The sequence below is a fragment of the Dicentrarchus labrax genome, unplaced genomic scaffold, assembly GCF_905237075.1.
Source record: "Dicentrarchus labrax unplaced genomic scaffold, dlabrax2021, whole genome shotgun sequence".
Lineage (NCBI taxonomy): Eukaryota > Metazoa > Chordata > Actinopteri > Moronidae > Dicentrarchus > Dicentrarchus labrax.
The window spans coordinates 10,649,062-10,673,053 of NW_026136717.1; the positions used below are offsets into that span (position 1 = coordinate 10,649,062).

At 39.3% G+C, this 23,992-nt stretch overlaps 1 protein-coding gene across 3 annotated transcripts in view; it reads left to right on the top strand.

Moving 5' to 3' along the window:
- Window positions 1-23,992, top strand: part of LOC127379635 (phospholipid-transporting ATPase ABCA1-like) — a 144,655-nt gene that overhangs the window by 68,778 nt on the left and 51,885 nt on the right. For all 3 annotated transcript variants that reach the window (XM_051429503.1, XM_051429504.1, XM_051429505.1), the window contains 9 exons: window positions 561-609; window positions 1,422-1,529; window positions 1,717-1,749; window positions 2,284-2,423; window positions 5,791-5,918; window positions 10,461-10,559; window positions 11,168-11,357; window positions 20,537-20,631; window positions 21,223-21,328. In XM_051429503.1, the coding sequence (XP_051285463.1) occupies window positions 561-609; window positions 1,422-1,529; window positions 1,717-1,749; window positions 2,284-2,423; window positions 5,791-5,918; window positions 10,461-10,559; window positions 11,168-11,357; window positions 20,537-20,631; window positions 21,223-21,328 (948 nt within the window). The remainder of the gene's footprint in view (window positions 1-560; window positions 610-1,421; window positions 1,530-1,716; window positions 1,750-2,283; window positions 2,424-5,790; window positions 5,919-10,460; window positions 10,560-11,167; window positions 11,358-20,536; window positions 20,632-21,222; window positions 21,329-23,992) is intronic.

Below are 23,992 nucleotides of genomic sequence, written 5' to 3' on the forward strand. Positions count from 1 at the left end.
ATTATAAGTAGTACCTGTATTTGTGAGTGTTTTTACGATGTCGGTAGTTCTATTTTATGTGTTTTTGGCTGATATAATTCACCACATAAAATCACATTCAGTACAAATTATGAATTTTGCAGGCTTTCCCCCAAAGTGTGCAGAGACTTTTTAGAGGGCAGCTGTTGAAACAGGGGCTCAACATGCACAGCAGAACGAAATAAGCGAAGGTCACTTGGAAATATTTCACAAATATGGAGATTTATTTATTTTGACATATGGCCTGAATTAATAAATGAAGTCAAGGAGGGCACTTCTCTAAGAGAGGCCAATTGGCAGGTGCTCAAGTAGAGGTTAGGGTCTCTGTGGATGTACCCCCCCCTCGATCGGATTCTAGGCAGAAACTTGATAGGGATAACTGGCATCTGCATCAAATCTGTGTACAGTTTAGTTAACACTCATCCACTGCACTTCATTAGTCTGAATTTACCCTGCTTGTGTGCAAGCTTATAAGGGCGACAGCAAACACACTGTAGCTCTCATAACATACTTTATTCATATATAGTTTGTTCATTTCACAGATATTTCTTAAAGTGGCAGAAGATACGGGAGTGGATGCAGAAATACCAAGTAAGGTGACAATATTTATGCATGCTTACACATTTTAGGGGGTTAAACAGCATACTAGATAACATCTTTTGGGAACCACTCATCATTATCACCATTGCTGACATAGCTATTGACACCTTAGTAACACCCTACAGTAAGAAAAAATAATTAACCTCTCAATTCTGCACTTTACATTTAGATTCCTTGGAGACAGAATCTGTCACACAAGGTAGTTCAGCATTTAGAAATGATGCTAGGTAGTGCCATTTGTCAGCTGTAAAAGAAGTATGAAAAAATCTGCAGTTTATTGATATTTGAGACAACTAACCCTGGCTCATGTCCACACTGCAGGTACATTGGTCAAATAGAACAAAAACAAAAAAAAAAAAAAAAAAAACGGAAGAAAAAGGATTTAAAATGCTAATAGCAACAGTCTCATGTTGAAAGTTAACAGCTGGTGTAAGACAATATGTGTCACCTTTGTGTTTGCAGTAGTGACTTGGTGCTTGTCTTACCCCTGTAAACTCACATCGTATGTATTCTTATATAAAATGATATTGTGTTTTTCTAACCAATTCTTATTTCTCATTGACTAACCTCAGTGGATAATGCGACTCTCTTATTGCTGCCCTTTTGTTTGCATCTCTCATCAAACAACTTCACTTTTCAGTTTAATCTCAAAATCTGATTCCCTCACGTTCCTAAAACACCTGGGTTTCTGCTTTTACAGGGAATAATATGGTGCCTTGCAGGGCAGGTAGCTATTCTTATTGTTATTTATAACCCTAAATTGGGTCAGGCCAAAACAACATATCTTATTTGTATTCCCACAGCAACAAAGGAGCTGTTGGTGAGAGACTGCAAAAGAAGCTCCCGCGCATCCAAGCGGAACAGCATCGGCAGCGTCCACATTAAAACAGAACACGTCTCTGAAATGAGTGGCAAGTCTCTCCAAATTTATCATACATTTATTTTTTTAATGAAGGAAGCCCAATTAAACGTTTGTGAGTTTAACAATGCAGAAAGTTGACTGATTACTAATATTTATGGGTGTTATTTCAAATGGTAAAAAAAAAAAAAAAACTATTATTCCTGCTTGAAACTTGTTTCCTTCTGTTTCTCATGCAGAATTGAAGGAAAGGTTCACAAGCAAAGTTGAAGGTAGGTGCTGTATTTATTCACTTCATTTGGTTTTGCTTCAATTTGACTGTTTCACCTCAGTGGCCGTATTGAAAAGGGGGCATAAACAAGAGCCCTTTCTTCAGTAAAAGTCATTTTCAAACAGAATTTCCTTCAAATCCATACAACATTATCTGAGCTGTCTGTTCACCTTTTTTCAATTTTGCCCTTACGAAAGAAACTCAGAATATGTTTCATCATGAAAATACCTTTCAATCCAAATTATCTTAATGACTACTGTGAAAATATAGTGCGCTATTCTTGGAGAGTGTGAGGTGTCTGCAAAGCCCTTGTTTATCACCTTTTCCCTACTGAGCCACCCCCAAATATAATTTCCAAATTCATATGTTAAAAAAAAAAGTAAGTGCTTCACAGAGGAATGAGCTAGTGCAGCTGGCAGGTTTAACACTTAAGTTATATTTAATCAGCGCATTAGCAGTGCTGGAAAGCGTGCTCAGCAGCTCTTTTACATATGCATAGATGATAAATAACACGGTGGGTTAATGTCCACTCCAGACGTGCAGAAGATCGCCAGTGTCAGTGGGAAGGGATCCACGGTCATCACCGGATGGAAGCTGATCAGGAGGCAGTTCTTGGCGCTCTTTATCAAGCGCTTCCACTACGCCCGAAGGAGCCGTAAGGGACTCATTGCCCAGGTAATGGCCTCCGTCTATCATATTGATGAATTGAAGGGTTATACTAGGAGGGTTGCGTGGGAGGATCAAGGTAGGATTGTATGAAATACATGTTGGCTTTCAAAATCAGTTAATGACATATATATAGAGAGAGCTATGGAGGGAAAAGTCATCTATCTTGATGGAGTCAATAGTTGTGGAATTTAAGTTGTGGGGAAAGAAATCGACACAGAAGGCAGTATATATAAAAGGAAAGAGTTTGATGAATTTGAAGAGCAGCTCCCAGAATGATGTAACATGTCAGCAACATGCACGTACAACAATCATCTTTACCTCCCAAAGGAAGCCATGTGTTCTACCAGAGAGAATTGGAGGGACCACAAAGGCTGAAGATGGTGTAAACAGAGTGTTTATTGCTGCTTAGTTCTGATAATTCACTTTCTGTGAGCAGAAAAGTGCCGATAACTGGGACCAGAAGTGTTTCAGCCCAAACAGGGATGATTTATGAGGTCTCACCTTTGCTTTTTCATCCAAAGTTGTGGTCAGGAAACTGTTAGTACATTTGTGTGTAGAGTCAGTCGATGAAAGGTGTTTTTGCCTACCTTCAGTTTCACCTGATCGCAGTGATTGGCACCAGAAAGGCAAAGTGACATCCTTGATTTGTTTTTCCTTCATTTTACCGTGCGCTAATCATGTGTTTCGTTAGCTGTGTATTAAATGTGATCGCATAACAATTACAGAGATGACAGACTGCCATTAGCCTATTAAGTGTACGTCTATATTATTCGGTTCCTCGTAAACATCATTTCAAAAGTCAAAACCAATAAACAGACATAATTTAAACAAGTCAAAACCAATTTTGGTAAGTAGCAGTTTGCAGGGTACTTTAATGATTTTTTTTTTTTCACAAGTTCTAAAAAAGTGAGTTCTGACTTAAATTGTGTTGACACACGCACTCCCTGTCTGGATTCATAGAAAATATCATGTAATGCCATCAGTTATGACATGAAATAATCACAAGTGATCACTGAAGTGCAGTACATCCAATCGAGTGTGCTGTGTGTGTGTGTGTGTGTGTGTGTGTGTGTGTGTGTGTGTGAGTGTGTGAGTGAGAGAGAGAGAGAGAGAGAGAGAGAGAGAGAGAGAGAGAGAGAGAGAGAGAGAACAATGTTTCACCTTTGTGAGGTGTGCAGGTTCTTCTTGTAATTTGCTGCAGTACCAATCCCCATTAGTCACTGTCAGTCTTGGACGTCCCTCTTTAGAGCAGGATAGAGGGATAAGTGTGCAAGTGTGTACGTACAAGGGTGCACATTGTCTGCAAGGGCGCACCTCCTACCTCTTCCTCTTTATTCATTTGGCTAAAGGTTTTTTTCTTTTCCTTTTTTTTCCCTCCGTCATGTCAACAGCTCCCATTGTCAGCAGATATGATTGTGTGGTGAGGTAATCTCCTGGAATACAAGCGGTTAGGGGAATATAAAAGAGATTATGGCATGTAACACAAAAGGAGTGATTTATGGGAATGAAAGTTGGGGACAGGCGAGTCTTGGCAATGTCAGAGTCAGGGAGAAGCAGTTATTGGTCATGTTGCAGTGGATGAGTTGAAAGCTTCTGGAACTTGGAGCTTAAACTGACTGCAACACCCTCTTCTTTCAACCTGCGGCAATCTCACCGTTAAGCAGCAGAGGGTGGATATTGTGTAATTCAGAATATCCAATTATTGCTACAGTCTCTGCATTATTTTTGTTTACTGCTGGAAGTATGTTTACTAACTATTTGTTATATTTTATCTGAATGCTGTGAAAAGAAAACACCACATTAACGCACCAGTAAAAATATCCAAGGTGATGCTATTATCCACTTTAACGCAAGATGCAGCAATAAAACTATTATTCCAAAATAAAATAGGGTAGACATAAACGTTTTGTAGAAGAAACAAACTCAATTTAATGAGCCGTTTGACTTTGCAGGAAATAAAACACATCTTAATCGTGTTTTGGTGTTTATACCCTGTTTGCATATAATCCCATCCTCTTCTTTAAATCCCCACCAAACTTGAGAATGCGATAAACTCATGCATTGTTCATGGGAGTGCTTCGGCTTTGTGGGCATAATGACTTCTCCCTGTATTTTGCAGATCTCTCTCAATGGAAGAAGTACCAGCTGTCACCTGCAATTACTGTCGAGAGAGAGAGAGAGAGAGAGAGAGAGAGAGAGAAAAAAAAAGGAATACTGCTTTTTTGTGGTCTGCCATTAAGCTTTTCAGTCTCATTGCTGCTCTTTATCTTTCGCTCAAGCACATTTCCACAGCTATAGCTCCATGCAGTAAATTCAGGATTTTCAATTGTAGCATCTTGAATTGGCCTTGCAAATTGCGCGTCCTGCAATTAATCAAGTGTACGCAAACCTCCCCCACCCTACCACCCACCGACTGCCGAGCGCGCCCCAACCTACAAGTGATTAAACATTAAAGATATCTTGCATTTTTCCCACTGACCTTTTTGTCAGCTCCAACAATGAAATGAAAAGAAAATTACATGATGGAGAAAAGACGAGTTGTGGGAGGTTGGGGGGGGTGAGAGTGTGGCAGCGTCTGGATTTTTTTTTTTTTTAAATAACACAAAAGACAAGAGAATAGCGAGAAACTAATTATATCTGAGTGGCCAGATGATGGTGGCGGCGTTGGAAGTGTTTAATCAAACTCATAAAGCGTGCAGAAGAGCCCAAACAAGTTGTTGGGGAGCATATTAATGTGCACACGTTATTGCAGTGGTCCCGCGTTATTGTTGATTGCATCAGTCATTTTGCAGCATGTAATGATAGTGAGGGGGCTCGGGGAGGGGGGTATGATGAAATTGATCTCGCATTTGAATCTTGTGCTGTCATGCTTACACATATTAACATGCATCTGTATCGCCCATACAGACATCCTATGCAGACTACATAATAATGATGGGGGAGTTTTTTACTATAATTTTTATCACTTCTAATTGTGGCATTGCGTGTTATAATATTACACTAGTCATAAAATTAACAGAGCCTGTTTCTACATTATAATGATGTATATGGTGCTGTACAGAGAGCTCAATGTTGTGGCAGTTAACATGCCTTTAATGTAAAACAATTTTGTTCGTTGCATTGTGTTCTCTGTCCTTTTTAATGATGTTCATTTTGGTATAGGTGTACATCATGGAAATCAATTTATTCAGCAATTACTTCCCTGAAAAATACCCACAATTTCACTGAAATGCCTTGCTTTCTTTTGGTTTTCTCTAACATTTTCCTTTAGTTGTAGCAGGATACATGTCTTAAGCTGCTTAAGTTAAGCAGAGTTGTGACAGGGATGCTTTAATGAGGTAATTTGTCTTCAAATTTGTCTCCATCCTCCTAGGTGGTCTTGCCTGCTGTTTTTGTGTGCCTGTCTCTGATCTTCTCGCTCATCGTCCCACCGTTCACTGAATACCCGAGTCTGGAGCTGCAACCCTGGATGTACGGTCTGCCTCAAACCACCTTCTACAGGTAACCATATTATGTCAATGATTTGTCAGGTTTGAGTTTACCAAATTCAGTGCAGATTTGTAATTTAGGTTTGAAATCTGTGATATTATATATTTAATTTAATAACTACTCTGTTGCTATATATAGTAATAAGCTTATACCCATTGTATGAAACTGTTGCTATTACCCAGAGGCAACAAGGGAAGAATCCTCTAGCAGATGATGTGTACTATCAGAAGCAGAGGGTGTGCGAAAGATTTGAAAAACAACTGGTTAGTTATAGTAGCAAGAGCAACAATAGCAAACATGGCTGAGCAGATGAACAATAGGCTGTAAGAAGCTTTAAACTTCAAAGACATAAAATCAAAGGGAAAAGACGCCACAGTACTGCTCATGCCATTTGATTGCCAAGAGATTTTTGCATTGCTGAGGTCATCAATCTGGACACTGTCCCCTTGTTGGCGGCAGCTTGCTATTCTGTCACTGAGAATCATGCCTTGTGACAGGAAGCGGCCTTGTTGGACGTCAACACCCACTGAGAACAAACTTGACTTATTGCAGAGGATGTGGACACATAGCATACAAAGAAAACCACTGTAAATTGCTTTCTTTTAAAAGATTCTTACCTTAATAAGTATAGCATTTTATTGTAAACAACAAAGGAAGAAACATATATCCCTATATTTGCGTGTGCATTTACTTTATATGTCACTTTTTTTCTCTTTTTCTTTGGTGAAATTTCTCCATATTCATACCAGTAACCGTAAAATATCATAATAAAATCTTCTCTGTAACAACAAAAAGTGCTGTAAAAATGCCAATTGAATTCTAATATGCATCACTGGTTACGAAATCTGTCCAAAGCATCAAACTAATCTCGAAGCTGTATTCATAATCTGTTCTTGTGACATGAAGCTGTCGTTGCTTATCCACCCTGAAGGTATTTCATTCCCCCGGCAGTGCTTTGTAGAAATTCACTTTGAAGATGTCAAGACACAATTAACTGTAACCTGAAACTGGTTTATTTAAGATACAATCTTAGCTCTTGGTCAGAGCGAGGCGTTGCTACTTGTGTATCTGTTGACATATTTATAAACTTTCGTTTGATTGGATCTAATATAAATCATATATTCTAGTCCAGACAGAAAGCTTTGATTGATGATTTTATTATTCATTACTTTTGTTTGCATTTAACACGGTGGTACATATTTTTATGCATTGATTCAGAGTTATAATACTTACAGAAATTACAATTCCTACATTGAAAACTAACTAACTCGCTACTGTTGTCTGGGATTACTTATTTTTTTGCTGCTTCTTTCTCTGGACCAGTCTTCTCACAGTCTTGGAATCACATATGCATATCAACTTGGAGCTCATTGAGGACACTGGTGCTTTTACCTTTGATCCATTCACAAACATTTTAATAAAGCATGACTTTTTTCCGCCCTTGAAGTTGAAGCTAGAATCTTGAAAGGATTCACTACTCTTGGAACTTTATTGCATTAACGAAGCTTTTCGGCACTTTATGTTCTTGAAAAATGATCCTTTCCATCCAGACCTTTACCCTGCTTCCATGCCAACAATGCAACTGAAGTATTTAAATACGGTCCTTTGTCTCTCTCCACAGTGCTGAAACACACTAATTCAGTCTGTCTGTGCCTGTCTGTCCATGGTGCTGAAACATTCAAACCCAGCCTGTTTGCTCTGACTACTTCAACCACTTTCTTTGCTTCCACCATGACCAGCACATGGTGTGCATGGAGCCGACGTAGCAGCATCTAGTAGTGCAACAGCCATACACTACCAAAAACCCAGAAGAACCGCTACTAGCAGGGACACCTTAGCAACCTACCGACACACTAAAACCTTATCTAGCAACACCCAAGAAGAGACATAGCTATCCATTACAGACCATTTAATTGTAGACAAACTCTTGCCAGCTGTTTTAAGACTGACAACTTTACATGATACTGTGATAATTATGTCCTTTGAAGCTTGTTCTGTCTGTTACTTTTCTTCAGTTTTACTGTTCTTCATCTCAACACAATACAGCATGCAACAAGTGGGAATAAAATCCTGGCTCACAAGGATTGGATTTCAGAGCCGGTTCCTCATCGGACTTTGTCACACAGTTCTCCGCCAATGGCAAAACTCAGACTGCACATCCAGTTTTCTCTGGAATTCCTGGGAACGGTTCTAGTGTGATACTTTTTCAAACTGGAGTGTTCTTAATTTCTCTGACATTCCCTCTGGCCAGTTATTAATTATTGTCTTCTCTCTTGAGTGACTTTAAAACACTCTGCTTGATGATGACAGTGTGATTGAAAGTAGTGCGCCTTTTCATCTGAAAAGTTCATCCAGAGGAGCATCGCAGCTCGATATACATCATAAATGCCAATGATCCATTTTAGCTGAGCCTGATTGAAGACAATGATTGATATAATTTAGTTAAGTTCAAGGGGATTTGAACCCAGCTCAACAGTGTGTAATGTAAAACTATGACAATATTGCGGATTAGTTCATGTCTGCATTTTTAGTTTTTGTTTTAATTTTGTTATGCCTCTGTGTCGGCCAGAGGCACCGTGACCTCAAAAGAATCCATCTTCACAGAGTTATGAAGTACATGTAGACCTATTTAGCCAGTAAATCTATGATAAGCCTTCATTAATCAGTTTCGAAATATATATTCACTGGAATCATACATATGTATCACAAATATATTAATAACTTTCATTTAAGAAATACTCTTTAAATCCTTTATTCAAGTCCTTTAAAGTCTTCACCACATATATTATATGTATCTGGACAGACATGGGTGTGAACGGCTATATGAATTTTGTTTGGCTGAGGCATTCAACCGTGGGGCGGTAATGTTTTTTTTTTTAATCAGTTGGAATTAAATATCTGAATATGAAATGTAATATTTACTCTCCAGACACAGTTCACTCTTTGGTGTCATATTCCTGTAATATAATGTAGCCTTCATTTGACTTTCTTCTAATATTGTCTTAGTTCTTAAGGCTGTGATGTTTCATTTTGACTAGATGAACTATTCATTAGTTCCACTGTTTCTGTGTATATGCACAAGTCTTCATTTTGAAACTGTCCAATAGTTTTATTACCTTGAATAACGTGGTAACCCAGCCATTGTTAATTGCAAAACAGATGGCTGCACATAATCCTTTTTTACAATCGGACCACTTCAATTGTGCTCACTGGTGGTCAAGGAATTGACCGTATGACCTTCATGGAGACGCCACTAAATGAGACAATGAACACTGTATTAGTCCAAATGGTTGGCTTGGCTGTGGCCACTGCTGGCAGAAAGCCATCACGATGGTCTTTATGAAACACTGTGTTTTAACTCCCCCGGTACGCTTAAGATAAAGGGCAGAGTGTGTGTGGTTAGTAATGAGAATGAAATTGGAAAGGGAAGATTGTTTAACTGAGACAGAAGGATTAGATATGTACAGGACACTCAGATAATGATGAAAGGCTGTGAAGAGTCTATACTGTACACAAAATCTTGAACAGGCTCATATCGGTACGTGCCGTGCACAAGAATACAAATCAAGACAGAGCGGGGCTCAAGCTATAGAGAAAAAGTGAACACGATGCAGTCCATTCTGTTTGGGGAATTCTTGTTTTAAAAGAAGATGGTAAACTCAGTGATTTCTCTCACACTCTTAAGATAACACTGGTGGCATGCAGCATTGCTGTCGAACATTTACTTGAAATGCAGCACATCCGATCCCCTAGTGTACGTCTCATTTCCTCTCAGGCCTTCTTCGATGTCAAGATACGTTTAAGATTAATGATCATCTAAACTCCTGCGCTTTGCCAATGTGGAAGACAGATTAGACAACTTGTAAAATTTTAATCATTTGTGACAGGAGACAGATTATAAAGCGTGTGAAATACTAACCAGTTGTGACGTTTCATTGTATTATAAACATAATGACAGATTTCAGAGATTTTTGTCACTCAGACCAGACCAGTATTTCTAGTCACTATATCAAGTATACAGTTTGATATCATACATATCAAAATATCTTTGTTGTTCAATGTGACACCAGTCAAACCAAAAGTAGAGGTTAAAAGTCAGACTCAGCTTGCTCTGTTTCACCTTACTGTAAACTCAGCTCTTATTGACTGTTGGCTGTCCTCTCTATTGAGATTAGATGTCTGATTGCAAATATGAAGCTTTTTCACTATTTTTAAGGCTGCGCAGGTAATTCTGTAAATCGATTCAGCTGTTTAAGATACACTCCACCATGGTGCTCTATCATTTAATGGAATGACAATAGATGACTGAATCGATCATTGGTCCTGACCGCCAAGACTCTGATTAGTATATCCAATTTTAAAGTCTAGATGGGTAATTCAAATGTAAATTGGTCTTTGAGGCAATCAATGCCACAGCATTTTTGATAAGCCACGACTAGTGTCACTTTATATTAAACCTGTACATTTTTTTTTCAGGACACTTACTGTAGCTTCAATTAAAAATGTATGTATATGAATGTGGATTTGCTTTGATTATATTCCCAATATTTACAGTAATGATGGGCCAGATAATGTGGAGGTGACTCGGGTGGTGGAAACCTTGGTGAACACGCCTGGTTTTGGGACTCGCTGCATGAATGGAGACCCAATACCGTAAGTTGTTTTGAGTACACAAGAAACTAGAAGAATAGCATTAGTGTGTACACATGCATTCATGCCAAATGGTATTTATAAAGTGTTAAGCTTTGGAATCACACACATGTTCAAGAAATCCTGCTGCAGAAATAAAACAAGCTGTAAAAAAGCCAAGTGAACCAGAGCATTTAAAAATGAGTGCTCTGCATGACTTTGAAAACCAAACGACCATCCTGATCAGAATAAGTTGAATAATGAAAACCTCTTTAAACTTAAAATGAAATGGAATTATTGCTGAGCTCGGAGCCCTCACGGTTCACAAGTGCTTGTGCATCACAGATGCTGTGAGTGGCTTACTGTGCTTAAGTTCTTCAAACACAGACCACACATCTTTTAATTCAAGGGTATTATCCAGCAGCCTTTAAAGTAAATTACTTGTGACTCATGTTGTTATAATATATAGAGATTATATAACATCTCTTTTATTCTCTTCACTTCTTATCAAGCTTTACTGCTACCATGCTACACAACAGTTACAACTGTGGTTAAGATAAGAGCATATGTTCTTTAGCGGATGTGGTTATCACCAATTAAACACTCATACTTTCTCCATTATTTTCTCTTAGGAAGTTGCCGTGTTCTTCTAGTGGCTCTGATTGGATGACTCCATCCGTGGATCAGTCCATCACGGACATCTTCCTCAATGGAAACTGGAGCATGTCTAACCCCTCCCCCTCCTGTCAGTGCAGCACGCCTAAACGGACAATCATGTTACCTGACTGTGCCCCCGGTGCAGGAGGACTTCCTCCACCTCAGGTTAGTCTCCTACACTGGAGCTTGTGCTTTTTGGTAGGCGGGTGGTGTTGTAGTCGGAGCCACCATTATGTGACTTTAAGGTCACAGGTGCCCTGTGTCAGTCTCTCTTTGAGGTCCTTTGAGCAAGACAGTTAAACCCTGTCTGAACCACCTGGGGTAGTGCTAATTGCAGCTCATTCCCCCTGGACTCCTTGGTAAAATGCCTGCACTTACTGTACGTGTGTCACAGTGGGATATACAGCAGTGGAATGATCTAAATGTAAAAAAAAAATACAAATAAATCAGTGACGCAACAGTACAATAAAAAATGCTTTTCATGGAAGCTTTTGGCTTGCAGTCTAAAAGTCCCAGTCAGCATCATTTTGATTTGAAAATGTAAAGGTACTTACTAACAAGGAATTTGCGTTGCATTGCAAAATGTAAATCAGCCTTTTGTGCTGTCTCCCTTTTGTGAGCTAGCGTGCATGCATGAAAGGAGAGCCAAAATTGATTCCACTGAAAATACACTGAATTGGCTATTTAAAATGACTCAGCTTGTTCCCCACTGTGATGACCCTCTGAGCAGGTCTCTCCCTCCAACAGCCTGGTAGATGGAGTCGGGTCATAGACAAGATTCAGTTCACCTGGTCTGGTGGCAAGACTATATAGGTTGGAGGCAATCAGCTGGTCTCTCTCTCTCTCTCACTTGGCTTCCACCCTGTTTGGTTTGATTGAACCAATTTGTCTTTCACTTCATTTATCTTTTAGTTGTGTTAAATAAACTTATTTTTAGTTACAACTCATGTGTTCTCCCCTTATTTATTCAGCCTTGAGCCGGGATGCGACACCTACCTGCTACAAAATTCAGTTACACGTTGTGTGCCCTTTTACTTTTTCAGGTATATCTCAACCTTTAACCTTGTAGCAACTTTTAAGACATTTTATTGCATTCACTGCCAGCAAAGGACCTCACCTTTTCTGCTCACATCACAAGTCCTCAGAGTTTTGCGCCTCTCAGCCTCCAGAAGTCAATACCAATAACAATATACATGACCAAATGCGACCAGGGCAAATGTTGCATGGCCTGACCTGAAGAGGCTTCATCCAGGTCGGGATCGATGGGCAAGTTAGAGACCCTGTATGTCTACCTACCAGCCACCACCTGCTGACTGAACCAATCATGATAAAGAGACAAAGTAGTGTCTCATTTGGAGCTAACTGGTTTTCACTGTTGTCTCCCAATGATAATGAGAAATCTAAACCTGTGAGAGAATAGATGGAGAAGCTGCCACCTCCACTCCAATGTAATTTTATTAGAGATGGCTTTGTCTGTTTTCTCACACTTTGTAGCTTGTACCTGCATTTTAAGAGATTTGAATTTGACTGTCTCATTCCCTTACCCCACCTAAATCTTCTCATATTCACTTCTTCTTGGAGTCTTACCATAGTTGAGAATGTGTTTGTGGCAGTTTATGCCAGATGGAGGGAGAAAAGGAGTGGGAGACAGACTGGTGTCTGATACCTGGGATTTGTCTGCAAGACAGCTTTGCATTTACAAGATAGCTAACTTACAGTTTTACATTTTCAGCCTAATTTTCATACAGATTGGCAGTCTCTGTTGATTGGTCCTGCAGTGATGTTGGTGGCATGCTTTTTTTCCCAATGCTGCAGGTGAACATAGTGCAACACGCAGTCATTGTGTAGATATTATAGATTTGTGTTTGCGCGCAATAGCATGCCAGACAAACTTTCAAGAACTTTCAATCAGCACTAAATAATTTGGAGACATGAGGTGAGAACTCACACAGACTGGATTGTGGGCTAGTGGACAGCTTCCATGTGAAAGAATTGCAGCAGTGGGAGGGTGTGGCAGCAAATCGAGTGTGTGTAGGTAGGTGTGACATAAAAACTGAATAAGAGAAAAACATTTTTTTGTTTTATAAAAGTGCCAAATAGCAGGAATATATACATAACATGCACCCCTTGTTCCCATGTCTACCCCCAACCAGTGGTTATTTAATCCTTATCAAGCCAATGCTCTCACCTTGCTGGCCAAACAGACAGAGACTACAGAGGATACATGTAGACATATATCAAGAGTTACAACTTTAAAGTGTACACTAGCCAGAATGTTTCATATGTAACACAAATATTGATCTGACACATACTGTATATACAGGGTTTCTGTGAGGTCTTCAAAAGTCGACAATCTAGGGATCTGAATTTTAGGCCTTAAAATGTCTTAATATATGTTAAATTGAATTTTGACAGGTCTTAAAATTGATTAGATTAATGAAGTTAACGTTACTTCTTCAGGCTCAGTCTTGTGTCCTTCTGTTTTGGGTAAAGAATTGTATCAATCATGTTGTAACAACTACAAAACAGAACTGACATGGAACAACATGGAACATATTAAATAGATAGATTTTCACTTGCATTGCTCCTCCTATGTAGCATTCACAAAGATCCTTGATCTGCATTCATTGACTTTTGAATGGCTATTATTGGCTATTATTTTTTTGAAAAAAAAATGTGCATACATCTTCCACTTCAGTAAAATTCACTCCACATACAGTTAACACAGCAGTGACCTTTATTTTGAGAATAGGCATTCATGCTGTCTGATGACAGTTTGTTATATAGCTTGAAGTGGTCATCCCCAGCACTTCTATATATATTATATATACTTATATATACTTATATATGTATATATATATATATATTATATTCATAAAATTTAACATTTATCTCTCAGTTGCACATCAAGAGCAGAAGCCCTATCAACGAATCTGAACACTGAAACTGAATGTAATTCTGCTGCTTAATACCTAATTCACCAATTTAACCGTATAATGATTTGATTAAAAAAACAAACACAATTACACACTATAAATATGATTCACAGCTTGTCTTTCACATCTGCATTGCTTACGTAGAAGCTATACTGTAGATCACAGCCTGTCTTTCACTGGCTTGAGCTACTTTTGGAAAAGTCTTTGAATATTCCAGTTATAGACATATAGACAGTTATAGAAATATATTATAATAAATTAATTAAAAATTGATATATATTTCACACATGATCCTGTAACTAAAACAATTTAACTTTCCAGTCACACTATTTTAGAAAATATCATCATCCAAATTCTAATACAAAATTACCTGAAGCCTTTTATGTGATGTATGTTGATTTTAGGTAAATTAACAAGTTACTTAGAGCAAATGTGGATTTTTGGGGTTAGAATCAAACTATTATATCTCATTAATGTGCCACTCAATGAAAAAAAGAAACTTCAAATTACACATTAGACAGTTCTAATGCTAGGCACTGTGGTTGAAAATGCTTTTCGAGTTTTAAAAAGTGTCAGTTTTTATATGTCTATGATATAAGTTTAACAGTCATTGTAAGTTCAATTTGCAAAGCGGTTATGAAGTAGCAAAGCTTATTTCAGCCTCAGCTCTTAAGGGGAGTGAGGGAGTGTTAAAAAGACATATTCACTCACACAGTCACATACAGATATCTAAAATGATTTTGTCTTATAATTGCCATGGCATTTCCCCTTCAGTATTTAACGTACTTCAGAGATATATTCTTGGAAGGACAAACGGTCTGCAAAGTCGATGACTTCCAACAAGCGAGACATGAAATGACACAGTTTGAACCTGCAGGGCTCCTCTGACACTCTTTTATTTCCTTTCCAGTCCCCTATACATCCCCTATACAATACTCCACACTGTGTAATGTGCCATTTCAAACCCTCCACATCTGTAATGCCTCGTTGAACTTGTGTGAGTCTTTCTGTGTGCTCCTTCCAGTGACAAGGCCATCCAGGGCCACATTAAAGGAGCAACTGTCCAGGTATCATGTTATAGGATGATTGTTGAGACAGTCAAACAAGAGAAGTGCCCTTTGTGTAACCTTTTCCTTTCCCTGACATTGGGTCCTGGCTTCTGACAGCACTGTCAAGGAGTCCCCCATTTGTTGAGGTGCTACTTGTATCTTTGTATCTTCCTGGTTCCCTGTTAGGCCATCAAGGGCTTTCTTTCTAATCCTCTTTTTTTATTTTGCTCTTTTCCATCTCTAAACCTCCTACTTCCATTTAAAACAGCCTCGCTCAATTTTCAGTTTAGGTGCTTCTTTATTTTATGAATTGCTAGTACTTTTATACTTTACTGGATTTCTACTTTATCGTGTCGTGCTGTAAGTGGCTGGTACTTTTAGTACATTTAGCCTCAGTAAAAATACCATTTTAAAGGCCAATTCTTCCCTACATCTTGTTACATTACCTTGCATCATTTCTCCTTTATTTACAACATCTTAGTTTGTTCAATCCAGATTTTGTAAAAGGATATTAAAATGGACTCTCAGTTTTGCATGGAAACAACCTTGAGGACACTGAGTTATTATCATGCAACAAGATTATTGCCAGTCATCTCCCACTGTGGCTAAAGGAACTTTAAATTTAGGCTAAGAGGCTGTTACAAGAGGAGAGCATTCATATGCAACAGTCATGCTGTAAACAGTCACGTTTCTCTGTTCCTCACCTTCTCTTTGCATAATGCAACACTTTATATATTTGGCAGGGGTCAGTTTTTGTAATGCAGTAAGCCTGCAAGCTTTGCAGCCTTTTATTTCATCATCTGAAATCTTGAAAGATTTATACCACTGTGATAGTGTGTGAGTTCATATGGTAGAAAGATAGAGTGCTGCTAAAATGGTTGAACATCTCTCTTTACCAGCATACTGGTATAGTTTCTTTGTAAATGCCATTGAATGATGAAGTATGCATATGTAACCCATAACCCTCCACACCTTTCTAACCCTATTTGTCTCTCTGCTGTTAACTGCAATCCACCATTAGGGCCAAAGCTCATAGTTTCCATTTTGAAATGTAGTGTAGGGCATGAGGTCATTAGATGGAAACATATATAGTGCTACACAGAGTGGTCATCATGCTCAGATATGCAGTATGGAGTCTGAAGAGACTATTGTTTTTGCAGATTGAGAGAATGGTTGCTTGTGTGAGGCTGGAAATATTGCGACATGCTGCTTAACATGCATATGCACTTAGGAGTATGTCCATGTTCATGGGAACGTATGCATTCATCATCACTGCTTACCTGCAGACTGTGGTCCATCACAGGGGGCCATAAATGAATGCAAGTTCAAGGCAGAGACCACCCATAGAAGCTGAGCACATTGTGAGGATGTATTCCCTTTGACCTGAAAGCTCCCCCTGTTGAATAAATCATGACAAAGTGTACCAGCTTCACACCAGTTTTCTTTTTTATCTTTTATCCGGCCCATCCTCCGAATATGCCCTTGAGAAACTGCAGAAAAGACGAGAGAGAAAAAAACATGGACACATCACCACAGGAGGTAGTGTGAAATCATTGTTTCCATGGAAATGGCAGGCAACAGTAAGCCCATTATCAATTCTGAGGTATTGACTCTCGTTCACTGCTGATATTTAACCTTCATAGATGAATAGGCCGTCATGCGTGCAGAGGAATTGATAAAGCCGCCACGTTCACCGAATTACGATTGATGTCTTTATCATTGGGAGACTGGACTAACCACAGCTCGCTTGCAAATTACTCTCCTTGGCCTCATCTATCAGGCTATTGAAGTTGGGCATTGGCTTACCATTTGTGTTGAGAAAAGAAGAGTTCTACTAAAGAAATACAACTAGCATTATCTAGTTTAGTTTGTTGGTTTGAAAAAAGTCTTTCAGTAAGAGTATTTGTTGCAACTTTTGAAAAGAAAGCTTCTGTGTGGGAATTCATTTAATTCAAAACATAAAATCAGCCGGGCTATCGTATTATTGCCGCCTTATGTTATCGTTCATTCATGCCAGTCAATAAAACCATGATGAATCAGTGAACTCAACATCTGAGGGTAGGTTTTTTTCTCCAACAACACCTGCTGGCAAAGACCGAGTCCAACTAACTGCAGATCAGCTCCCAACCCAGCCAGTCCACACTCAACCTGCAAACAAAACGGGCTGACACATCCTTTCTCTGCTGGGCCCTGTTGATTTGTCACTTTGACTCCCAACACCCGCAGATCCATTTTAGTGTAAAACGACCTGTCCAGAGCTGCCCTCTCAGCAGAAGGTAAGAGATGCTCGAAAACAAAAGCAGAAAGGTCATTGAATTGTGAGGTGAGGCAAATGGTGGATGAGGCAGTGGTTTCCCTTTTGTTGTGGCTAAACAGAACAGAAGGGGTCTGGGTGAAAATCTGTCATCGGGCGTGGGTGTGTGCAACTCAATCTCTCATGATCTGGGACAGAATAGCCGGAGCAGCTTGTTACTGCAATGTTTGTAACCCAGCAAGTGCTTTACACACTACTCCAGCCATTATCTAATGGTATTGTTTGGCTCAGTTTAAAATGATTGTCGTGATGATATCATATCGGACATAATCACACAACACAATGAAATGTGCCGAACTGAAGAGCAGCTCCTGAAACACACATGGTGACACACAATTACACAATAGGCCACCTGTCACTTCCACTACCAACTCATCATGTTATAATGAGTTAAATGATTTCAAAACAACTTCACACATAGAGAAGCATACTGTGTTGTTTTGCATGAAAACACAATTAACCTGATCATCACTTGCAAAACTGCAAGTCAGAGGACAAGTGACCCTACACCTTAGCATAACATATGTAATTATAGAAGATTCTGCTTTTCCGAGATTGCTTTTCTTTGCCCGCACTAGATAAAATTTGAATTTTACCTTAGAGGTACAGCGCGGTATAAACAGTGCCAAGATTAATATGAACACTGCACAGTGCCTTATCTCTCCAGTGCTCGAGTATGCCAGCTCATTCAACAGATTTGATTACTCCTTAGTTTACATTTCCCTCACCCTTGTTTGCTTCCCCAGCTATCAAGCTACCACTGTGTGGTCGAGGACTGATGTTATGTACAGAATGCCAAGCACACTGAAGCTGTAATGAACAAGAGATGCAGGCCCAGGTAGTGCACAACCACGTAATGTTCCCATTTCTGTCTTTTTGATGGGGGATATGGACCAAGGCCAAAATAATTAGACCCACACTGACTGTATGCCCGGGTATAAACTCAGTGTACACACAGCGGAGTGTAAAAGCTCTTATTTTTGGTTTTGTTTGTTTCCGAGTTCCTGTGGCTTTTCGAAAGAGAAGCATGTTTGTTCAGAGATAAGCCAAGGTTGCTGTGCCGTTCGTCCTCCTTATCTCTGATTCATAAGCCAGATGGGTCCTCTTCTTCCTCTGCTTTCTCCTTCTGTTTGTTCTTTGCCTTGTGATTCAAGTTCCCTTCCTCCTCCTCTTCTTTTCTTCTCTCCTTTGCTCTTTTAACTTATGTTTCATATCGTCTATCCACTCCTGCTCTGCTTTCTTCTCCTACTTGTTTTTAGCGACTTCTTTAATCTCACTAATATGTCTTAATGTATCTCCTCCCTCTTGTTTTTTTTTTACCTCAACCCATCCTCATCTCCTCTTGCCTTTACTGCCAACTCTGTACCCTATGGAATGGCACTACCATGTAGTTAAAAATCAAACAAACAATGATTTATCTCTAAGGGGAATTTTAAAGCCAGGAATGAAAGGGATGCCAACAAAACATCCTTCCATCTGAAACCTGGACTTCTACTGTATGTCATAAGTGATAAAGAATGGGTATACACACACAGGTAATTGACACACAAGGGTGACCGCTTAAACAACACACCATGTGTACCTAAAGCTTGCACATCAAGCTGTTTGTACAGAAGGGTAGATAACCAGCGTAACTAGGGGGTACGTTGGTAAATTGCGTTGCAGTCAGGGGTCTCAGTTGCGCTTTATCAAGGATCATTCTGCTAATTAGCACAGTGTTACCCCTCTAAATAAGCAGGGCTAAAGCAGCTTGGTGTCGGCGTGAGTGTGTGTGTACAAGAAAGTATCAGTCTACACATCGTGGAGTGTATTCATGGTGGTGTGTCACACCCTCCTTTAATTGGATGTTTGAATGTACCCATTTATCCACGGAAGGGCATCTAATTAGGGTCCTTTGACATTAGACACAGCTTTCCTTGCTTTGGCAGGGGTCTAGATTTCAGCCAGGCTACCCATAGCCAGGCTTAATTGACTATTATGATAAGGGTTGAGAGAATGTGTTCCATGCTGCTGTGATCTGTGCAGATAACACCTACAAAATGTTCTTGCTCTTAAGTTTTGTTGATTTTGCATCTACTGGTAAGTTCTTATGGGTGGCTGGGCACTTGCAACCGTCTTTCTGTGGTCAGTCTTTCTGCTCATAATGCTCCATTACACACAGGCAAAGTTAAGTGCTATATGCAAAAGTTGTATATCCTTTCATAAGTAAAAGGGAAGGCACTGCACCTCTTATGCAAGAAAGTCATTCAGATGAACCTTGCATTTTCATTGTTTTGAAACTATTTTCTGCATCTTAATAATGTGAAATGTGTCACTCACTGTAGTGCTCTTCCTCCCAGCTCTACAGACCATTTTGGTATGTTTCAGCTCATTGTTTTTGTTTCACAGTCTGCAACTTTAATGTTTTGATTCACTCTCACTGTTCCCATGAACCTCGTTTTTAGCAGTAGGAGGTAACTGTTATTAATGAAAAGGTGTGATGAACTCAGCTTAAGATTTTTTTTTTTTTTTGGACACAAAAATGAATCCTAATATATTTCTCCATATCTGCTGGATGTGTAAATATGCAACTGTTTGCTAACTTATTCACCATATCAACTCAATAAGGTAATAATATAGTATATAATCTAATATATATAATAATATATAATGACCTTCACCTAAATATTTATTTCAGCATCCTTTGTGCTCCGCACCATTGCACTATTGTCTACTGTCTACAAATATTTGTTTTTTCTTTGTTTATATATGTATAACTGTACATCGTAGTTTATCTCTTTTTTGTTAAGCTTGTTGTCCTGTTTATTTAAGCTTAGTCTGCTTGTACATTGAGAGCCATGTAAAACCAGAGTCAAATGTGTCCACATACCTGGCCGATAAAAGTGATTCTGATTCTTAATATGTATTGTTGTGTTTACAGCTTGTTGTGCTGCCCCCAGGTGGCCAAAAAAATCAATTATGTAGGTTTAAGCTCAAGGTCAAAGCAATTGAGTGTATTCATTTTGAAAGTGCTAACATTTTTTTGACTTTTTCTCTTTCTAACAGAGGATCCAGAACACAACAGACACGTTGTTCAATTTAACTGGACGGAACATGACGGACTTCTTGGTCAAGACTTTCGAGCGCTCGGGTAAAACAAGGTAATGCATGTCAGTGTTTTTTAATCAGGGCATCACAGTGCATTCATGTATCTGGTGCATGCACTTTAGAAACTAGTGACTCTCCTCCGGCGCTTTGGCTTTGGACACAAAAAGAGCCAAATTACTACCTGGGCAGCTGTTGTGGGGTTGATGCATCCACTTTTAGAAGGTCAGTTAAGTGTAATATGAATAAAAGGACAAAATCCTGCACACTGTGTTGCCATTTACATCTCTAGAATGCTTTGACAAATCCTGCTGGGCCTCTCTTTGATACACTTCCTTTAACCTGTCATTTTACTACACATGTAAAGCAAACTGTCACTGCATGACAGAGCTGATTAATTATAAGCATTCCTTTTATTTGTGAGTAACCCTGTGAATATTTGGTCATGTTTCTAGAACATGTTGTTCATGTCCATATCTCCACTGTAAGGTCTGCCTTTACTGTAAGTTTGTATCTCATGTGTCTATATGTGTAGCTTTGCAGAGCAAGTGTAAAAATGCATGGGTGTTGTGTATCCTTGGCAATACTCATATGATCTTACCTGCACTTGAACCTCACTCTCTTTATGCTTTATTCTGCTACTTCAGGTATGGTGGCATCTCTGTTGGAGGAGTCAACTCCCAAGTCCGACTGACAGAGGCAGCAATCGAAGCTGCATTCAGGGATCTCAAAGACCTATTCAGTTCATTTCAGGTATGCAATATATATTTCACAGTAAAGCCTGTTGATACCACATGACTATTTGAATAACCCAGATCTACAAAGACTGCTAGAGTCTTAAGTTTTATGAATAAGCAAAGGACAAAAACACCTCAAAACACCAGTGTGCAGATAATATGTTTATTAAATGTGGGCTTTGTTAAATATGATCAAATAGGTCCTATTGTCTGAAACCCTAAGAAAAGTACTTGAGTTTACTATGTCAAAAACAAATCTACATTTTGTCCAAATATAATTTCTTAAACAAGAACTTTTTCATTTATATTTAATTTGAGTTTTTCAGCCCTGTTAGCAGCAAGGCTCTAGGGATGCCAGTCCACCACTTTAGTCCAAAGGGAAATATCTCAGCAACTCAGGATTAATTGCCATGAAATTTGCACCAACATTGCTGATCCTGATCCTTTTTTCTGAGTGCCATCATGAGGTTGCCATTTTTAGTTTTGAATGAAATGTCTTGACAACTATTTAATAGAGTGATATTAAATTACCCTGATGGTTCCTTCATTTTTTTTATCTAGCATCAGGTCAAATTTTCAATTTTGGTTTATGACCAAATACCTGCAAAACTAATGACATTATGATTATCCTTAGCTGTAGTTCATGTTTCCTGTTACTTAGCAAATGTTAGCATGCTTACTTATTAAACTAACAGAGTTATTATCATTGTTGTAGAATCTTATTCATTTTTGAATGCTTGAATGAATGAAGGCCCTTGTCCTTTTCAAATGTTCCCACACATTGTAATCTTTAGATAACTACTGGTATTAGTATTCTGTTTGAAGTGTTGTGATGTGTTGACAGTGAAGTGCAGGTCAGAACTCCTTGTTCTTCCTGGTGTTTCAAACAGGCCTGGCATTGCTTTTATACACATTAACCTACATAAATCATAAAAATCAAACTTTGAGTCAGTATTCGTCACTATCAGCATTGTGAATTTTGTGTTGCAAGTCTTTGTCCAACACTAAATGTTTAAAAGTTTTGAAGAAATGGTTCAGAAAAAAGATTTTCTCCTGTCAAGGCTGCAGTTTGCCAGTCGTCTTTTGAGTGGGCAGCTTCTAATTAGAGCGTGGCATTCTTTGTTCGGTCAGCTTTGTATCTTGGGTACAGGTGATGCTATTTGTTGTGGACTTTTGGACCCTGATGAATTCTGAAACGGTTGCCAAAGAAGAATGAAAGCAAAGAAGAGAGGACGTTTAGATTCTTCAAATCCATTTTGTTGAGTGTCCATGGCAACAGGCTATGAGTGTCTGTGCATTGCTTGGAATAAATCGAGGAATATGGGTCTTCACTGCACACGAACACACATATTCACACACAATCCATCACATTTATTTGACTTTATCTACTTCAGCCACCTCAAATTAATTCATACATATATATACATTCATTCATTTTTACTCAAGCAGTGTTTCTTGAACTTTATTCCAACTCACTTGTCCCCTCCTTGTATCTCTCTCTGTCTCTCTCAGTCTCTCTCTTGCATACACACAGGCTCTCATTAACATTTCAAATTTTCAATGTTCAAACTACTTTGAGATCAGCACATTGCTTCGCCCTCAGGCGTCTCCGGTCTCATTCCTACCCAGGCTCCCTTCTCTGTCTCCCGGATCTCGACGCTAATGTGACTTTAATTCGTGCAGCAGCGATGATGTAACCCTAATGGCCGGGCATTAGCCGTCCCAGCTCTGCATTCCTTGTTATTAAAGTGCTACACTGTCCTTGGGAAATGTCTGGCTCTCTGCTGCTCGGCAGGCACTGTGATGCGAGATGTTAACGGGAAGTAGCGTGTTTTTGCACTCTGAGCCACCTGCGCTGACTGGGAAGCGGGCTTTGAAATTTCTGTTTAATTGCATTTCCTGTGTCTAGCAGGTAGAAATCGGGTTTTGTGTTGCAAGAGGTGACGGGAACGATGAGAACAAGAAAGCCTTTGTGCTGGAAACTGTTTAGTTGCGCCAAAAAAATGTATCTCAAATGTCACAAAGTCTTGGAGATGGTCTTAATGTCACTATGGTTCCCTGAAATGTTTCTATATCCTTCTCAAACTAAATTTGTTTAAATTATTTATATTATTCAGAGAAATGAACCCCTAATTTAACAAACCATGAACTCCTTCCTGGCAAGATCTCAATAAACTCACACACACAGACCATATGACCACACTGTCATACAGACCATTTGACCACTGAACTGTGCAGGCCACTTTTGGAAAACTCGCCCAAAAAAGTCACCACACACTCGAGTGGCTTTATTGCTGTGTCGTTAGCCGTGGCACCGGCAGGTCCGCTGGCCAAACCAGCCTTGTCATTGTCCTTGAGCGGGGTGGAGTTTGTCAAGGATTAGACCCAGGCAGCCGCTGGCCCACTTCTCATCTCGTTTCAGCCACCGCTAATCCTCAGGAAGGCCGCCTATTGGCACTGCCCGTTGCTGCTTGGCACAATGCAAACTGGAATGAAGGAAAAACACAACAATACTGTTAAGACTCCTTTGCTCTTGCTGGAGGAAGCATTATGGACAAGAGTAGGAGTCTTGTTCTCTGCCCGGTATATGAATAGGTAATGAGTTGGAACAGAGGGATTATTTAACACAAATACTCCTGTCGGCATAGATGGGGTCGCCCCCCTCCCCCCCTTCACACTG